The following is a 6,394-nucleotide window of genomic DNA, read 5'->3' on the forward strand; positions in this document are numbered from 1 at the left end:
TCCCCGCATTCCCCCCTCCTCCAGTGGTCTCCCCACACGCTGCCCCCTCCCCGCCCCGGACCCTGCTTGGCTAGGACTGCCTAGTCATTTCCAATTCCTTCTCGTATTGATCTTCCTGTAGAAATCAGTTTTGTAATTAGCTGCAAATTAGGCCTTCTACTGGGGGTGAGCCTGCCCCCTGATTTATCACCAGAGTAATTCGCTGTGATCGGAGAGAAATTAAAATGAACTCAATTAGGCTTCGGATTTGCTTTATGGGCCCTGCTCAGAGTTTCAGGGGGAAAAATGACTGTGCTGGTGCTTAATAGTCTAATGAAAGTAAATAAAGGTTATTCATTGTAATAAACCCAGGGACTCTGGGATGAAGGGAGTCCACAGCCAGCCTCTCCTTCTCTTCCTTTGTTGGTTTATGGCTTGGGGCGGTTTAAAATTTTATTAAGACAAACAGCTTTTGGGATAAAAGGCCGGGGGAGCGGGGGAGGAAGGGAAAGGGGGGTAGAGCTGCAGAAGTGCGGAAAACTAGGTTGGAGATGTGAGTCAAGTCTCAGCTTTGGGCCATGAAGGAAAATGCTCCGTTAAAGCCTGACCCTGTGGCTCACTGGTCATCGGCATGATCTGAGAGTGCCGGAGTTCCCATGCAGTGCAGTGTGCCAGTGAACGTGCATGGCAGTGCCTGCATGTTCATGGCAAGAACATGACCACATACCTGCAGGTGTGTGTGCGGAGGGAAAGGCAGACATGGGGATTTAGGGAGAGCACAGTGTGTGTGTATACGGCAAGTTCACAAGAGGAGGTAGAGCTCGTGTATACACGTGCATCAGCACAGTGATATATTTATAACTAGAAAGTGATATAAAATTCAAGTGTGACATATGTGCAATAACAGGGCAGTGTGAGAACAAGGGGTGAAGAGGGAGAGTGTGATTTCAGTGAAGGAATCTCCCTGCCATCATCCTATGGGTGCCTGTGGGTCCCCATTACCAGACTGGGCCCTCACCTGCTCAGATTTGATGTGCTCTGATGTTTGAAAGACGTCAGGGTAAGAAGGACGCTCAAAAACTCGATCTAAAGCTTCCAGCTGCTGCTGGGTGAAAGTGTCGCCACGAAGGTGCTTCCGCAAACTGTCCACGCTGCTCTGGGAATCTCCGTTGGGAACTGAGCCCTCGGATACATCTGCAGGGCACAGACAGAGAAAAGAGGGAGTTAGCACCACCCTGGCTGAGATCAGCAAGGGATGCGGGACAAGGACAGGGTGGGAAGGAGCAGGGTCCTCTGCCTCCACCCAGGGAGCTGTGCCACTCCTGTGGGAAGGGGAGGCTGCGGGGACCCGAGGGAAGCCCCCTCCTGCCTGCTGGAGCAGCCAGGCTGCTCCCGCAGGCTCCATGGGACTCCTGCCCAGGGTGAGCGAGGCTGTGGAGAATGGTGCTCAGCTCAGAGATGAGTTTCGGTTCCGCTGATTTTCAGTGTTAAAAATTGCCAAATCTCCATTGCTGAGCATAAAATGGGAGCAAAGCACAGCGATTAGCATCGCTAGAAAGCTACTGGAGAGGCAGCTAACAGAGAAACCAGAGTGCTGAGGATGGACCTGGAATGGCAAAAGGGCTCTCACAGCTTGGAAGAGAGTCAGTCGCTGCTATAGCTCCCCAGTCCCAATAGCAGCTTTATCTCTGTTATAATTTCCTTCTCATCTGACCTTGTCCTGTCATGCCCCAGGTAAGTCTTCCATCCCTCTCAGAGCACAGGAAGGATCCAGTTTCTGACTCCATGTTTCACCAGAGACAAGTCTCTCCCTGTGGAGTGTCTGTCCCATCCAACATACTTTGGTTTCTGTTATGATTGTGGTCCCATTCTCCTACATGTAGCTTGTGACTTATCACGACCCAAATCTCTGTTATAGAAGTCCCTCCAAAAGGAGATGAATCTTTGTCTGTGTTGGTCCCCCTTCCTATCCAGAATGAATTATTGTATTACAAAACCAAGTCCTACTCAGTGGGAATCAGCCTTCCCAGTATTCCTTTCTTCTTACTAGGAAAAAAGCCTTGTTCTGGTAGAAGCATTGCCAGAAGTGCATCGCTGTCCCTGCAACAGCCCTCTGACACAGTCCAATCTCACTGCAGTGCCTCCTGCCATGCCAGATTCCAGGTATCTCTATTTCTGTTGTGCCATCCCATGCCTCTTACAGCCCACTCATCCCCTCAGAGGTGAGTCCATTATAAATGCCCTGACCCATCCAAAGTCAATCTTTCCCTGTGATAAACCATCTTATCACCCACCTGTTTGTTGGGGTTTTTTTTCACCCTGTTATCCCCCAACTCAAATGAGGTGCATTTATCTCGGTTATAACCCCTTTTTATCTGAGGTGAGTGAGTCTCCTGCTATTAGCATCTGTCACATCCAAGGTGAGTCTGTCTGTTATAACCTCCTGTCCCAGCTGAAGTGAATCTTCCTTTGTCATAATCCCTCATCTCATCTGAGGCAAGCCTGCTCATTATAATCTTCTCCAACTGTGCTGAGTATCTTTCTGCTGTCACTTCTCAGCCTAACTTTGGTGAGAGTGGTTATAATCCCCTCTCTCATCCATGCTGATATACCTCCATACCTCCATGCTGAATCTCTACCTACTGCGCTTCATCAGACACAAGTCTGACTGTCTTATCATCCTGTCTAACCTAAGATCAGGTTTTCCCTCTTACACTGTGATTACATTCCTGCAACTTCAGCCTTTCTTGGTGGCTTCCAGTCTGTGAATCTCAGAAACTTGCTGTCTGTCAAGAAAGGGATCTGTATAGACCTTTTCCCTCCTCCATGCAACTGTGAGTGTCCTCATGGGCAGACAATGCTCCCAGAAGCCTGGAGTGGCATTCACTGTGCAACGGCCACTCTGCCGCTTCACCTTTTAGCTCATGGACGGTGCCAGGATTGGTATGTTCCTGGAACAGTTAATGCCCAACTGGTGGCCCAGAGTTATAACTGAGCCTGCTGCCTTCTGGCTATGAGATATATCCGTTTATAGGTGATTATACGATATGATATAATCAATAGTACATTATATACAGTAACGTAGTACAGTACCACTCACAAGACCATAGAAAATATTACATATTGATTTGTCCCAGCCAGCAGCCTTCCCTCGAGCAGCCCCTTCTCTCTCTTTCTTTTCCACCCCTAGCCAGAGCAGGGCTGTTTACTGGCACTGATCCCTGGCATTTTCTCCTCTCCTCAGGCTTATTCTCACAAGGGAAAATTCTCAAGTTCCTGAAAGCTGGAGTTCATGACAGATTTGACTAATAGAAAACAAAGCAAAGACTAGGCCTGGTGGACTGCACACTGTGTGTGTCAGTGCAGTCTTTGTGTTTTAGATGGACTGGGCTGTTACTGCAGGGGGTGGCTCTCAGGAGGACCAGGGTAGCTCAAGGCTCATGCTCCCAATTCCAGTAGCCACTTCTCTGGGGTCCTCCCTGCAGAAAGCTGGCACAGAACTCCTGGGTCCGGACTCAGAAAAAAAAAGTGTGTGTTTCTGTATCAGTGCTTGCCTCAACCTGTCTGCAGCCTGTAAAGCTGTTTGCCTTTGAGCATTTTTCCACACGTGTCAGTCAGTGTGCATGACTGTGCACATCATGATGCTAATACACATGGGTATTTTTGCAGTAGATCATTATTCTGGTATTCTTTAGATTCTGCATCACCATACGTGCCTGAGCAACATTTGTCTGCAGCAGCTGGTTTAGGCTATATTTGATTTTCAAGGATGGCAGCCCTACACTGTGCGTGGTGTTTGGTGTGAGTGGACGGGTGTTCACGTATACGGTAAAACTTCCATTGATTGTTGTTAAACTGGATTTTACCCTTAGTGAGTTGCCCGGGGTGGTTACACAGGTTAGCGCACACACGCACATGTACTTGCAGTTCCTCTCAGCCTGCAGAGCCCTGTGCATGCGTGGCTCCTCTGTGTGCACAGGCCATGCCTTTGTGTGAAGAAGCTGAAACCACAGCTTTCCCAAGTCACTGTAGGAGTCTCTTTTCCTTCATTTATTCAGGGGCCCTTCAGATCTTGACAAATCTGTCACTCTAAATTTGCGAGAGATTATGGTGCTCTCTCCCTAGCACAGAGAGAGGTGATATATGATATCTGCTGCCCCTATTGATTGCCTGATCTGGTGGCAGAGGGCTGGCGAAATGAACTTGAAATGAACATCATGCCTCAACTCATTGTGCGTATAATACACTACTTAATCCCACATTTTTCAGCCGCTATGGAATTCAATTGATCAATCATGTCCCTCTGATAGTACTGTTTTAGGGGTTATTGCTGCTCTGCTCACTGACCTTTTTATTTATTTATTTATTTGTGTCAGTGTATGTGTGTGCACACACGTAAGTGCGTATGTGTATTTGGGAAACTCAGGACCAGCTGATAAGAAAGGACCTGTATAGTCAGTGGGAAATGATAGAAAAGGATGAAGGGAGGAGGAAGGGAAGGAACAGGGTTAGAGAAGAAATCAGAATAATCAAAGCTAGCAAATAGATAGGGAGAGGTGGAAAAGCTTTAAGGAGAAAGACAATGCTTTAGTTTAGGTGGCAGTTCTGGATGGTGGGGAAGGCAATCTGCCATGGCCTAGGCTTTAAAATCTACAAAAGAAAAGGAACTTGTTGACAGAGGCCTGTAGGGTACCTCGAGGTGGACCTTGTCTAAACAGCTTGCAGTAGTATTGGACTTAATGGTAGGGCACACAAATCCCAAACTTCACAGAGCAATAATATGTGCTGTGCATATGGATTTTACTTATGAAGCGGAGAAAGTTTCACAGAGATGATCCGGAAAGACAGATTTATATGTCTTGTGTTGCTAACACTGAGACATTCACAGTCACAGATCATTATATTTTCTTCAAAACCAAAGGATTGTAAATCCCCTGTGTTTGTTTTCTGGTGTCAAAACCTATAAAGGATGCTTTTTCATTTTTTCCCTGAAACTGCAAAGGACAGACACTTATCTCTGGTTTTACATCAAAGTTGCAATTCTCATGTAAGCATATGACACTGTGAGCCGGACTATCAAGAGAAGCCTCAACTACTGTAATACACAAAGTATGGGAGCTGACAGTTGTGTGGGTATGAGCAAACATGGCAGTAAGGAGCAGAGAGGACTCTGGGGAAGAGGTGGGGTCCATCAAAGGGCTGCGGGTGAAAGCAAATGGAAAGTTCGTGGAGAAAATTTGAGTTGGGAAAAACTAGCAGATCCCATGAGGAATGGCACTGTGGTGGGCAACACTCACTTCAACTGATGAAGAACAGTGGTAGGAGTAAAAGCTTAAGGGATGGGGGGTTGCCAGGAAAGCAGCTCTTGGAAGGGGTGCTGCGGTGAAGCAAGGATTCAGCTGCGGGATGAGTCTGGGGATGCCACCTAGGTAACTGCACTAGCTGGACCATCAGGAAGCATCATCACCTTTCTCAGTTCCCTTTCTACTGGTGAGAGAAATTGTGATACTGTGACACAGGGGCACCTCCCTCTTAAATCAGCACACAGTTGCTGTCAGCATGATCAGGACTGGCTTTGCACATGCAACAGGAAACATCTCTGCTCCCAAGGGGCTGCCAAGGGAGCTACACAGCCAATGTTCGGCGTAAACCTTCGACACAAGACACAGAAATGCTCCATGGTATGACAGAAGTATCCTGACAGATAACAAGGAAATGCTGTGCCAGAGGACACAGGAACAACCTTAACTACATCTGATATGGGGAATACGCCCGTTAAATAGGTCCAGAACAAAGAGACTGGAAGCCACAAAGATACCATCATGTACAAGTAGCACAAAGCAGCATAACATAGTTACTTTCCTGGCTACAGGTGACAGAAAGCACCCTTGCTCAGGGTGGGATGGGGCCATCCCAACAAATAATTCAGAAGTATTGCTGACATAGGAAGAGATTTGTGGCACAGAAACATGTAGGAGGGTCATGAGAAGCTGTGCAGCTGGCAAACAAACATGGAGATGTTGTTCTTTTTTGGGGCAGGGGCTACTACTGCCCCCATGATGTGTCTGCCTGCTGCCTCATGGGGCCCCAATCTCAGCTGGGGCCTTGCAGCACTACCAATAAAAACCACAGTCATAATAAAAGTGAATATGACTGGCATGAGAACTGCCAGCCAGGTGACACAGCAGAACCCATCTAATTGTCAAAGCCTCCAAGGGAAACGCATCTGTCTAACGCAGTGGTGCTGAGCCGACTCCTGAAATGCCATGCCTCTGCGCCAGCGAGGCAACCCTGTCCTCTCCTGCCTCCCCCTGCTGGGGTGCTTAACCCAGAGCAGCCCCGTCCTGCTCTCCGGGCGCTTGCAGCTACATGTGCTGCCTTTCCCCAAGTCACCCTTCGTGATAAGACTGCTCTT

At 48.0% G+C, this 6,394-nt stretch overlaps 1 protein-coding gene across 1 annotated transcript in view; it reads right to left on the reverse strand.

The window, feature by feature from the left end:
• LOC104619711 (paired box protein Pax-2-A-like) overlaps positions 1–6,394 on the reverse strand; it is a gene marked incomplete at its 5' end in the record, with an annotated part of 50,237 nt that overhangs the window by 25,217 nt on the left and 18,626 nt on the right. Inside the window, one exon of the mRNA XM_010285692.1 lies at positions 998–1,173. Within this exon, the coding sequence (XP_010283994.1) occupies positions 998–1,173 (176 nt within the window). The remainder of the gene's footprint in view (positions 1–997; positions 1,174–6,394) is intronic.

The sequence above is a fragment of the Phaethon lepturus genome, unplaced genomic scaffold, assembly GCF_000687285.1.
Source record: "Phaethon lepturus isolate BGI_N335 unplaced genomic scaffold, ASM68728v1 scaffold47874, whole genome shotgun sequence".
In the NCBI taxonomy this organism is placed as follows: Eukaryota; Metazoa; Chordata; class Aves; order Phaethontiformes; family Phaethontidae; genus Phaethon; species Phaethon lepturus.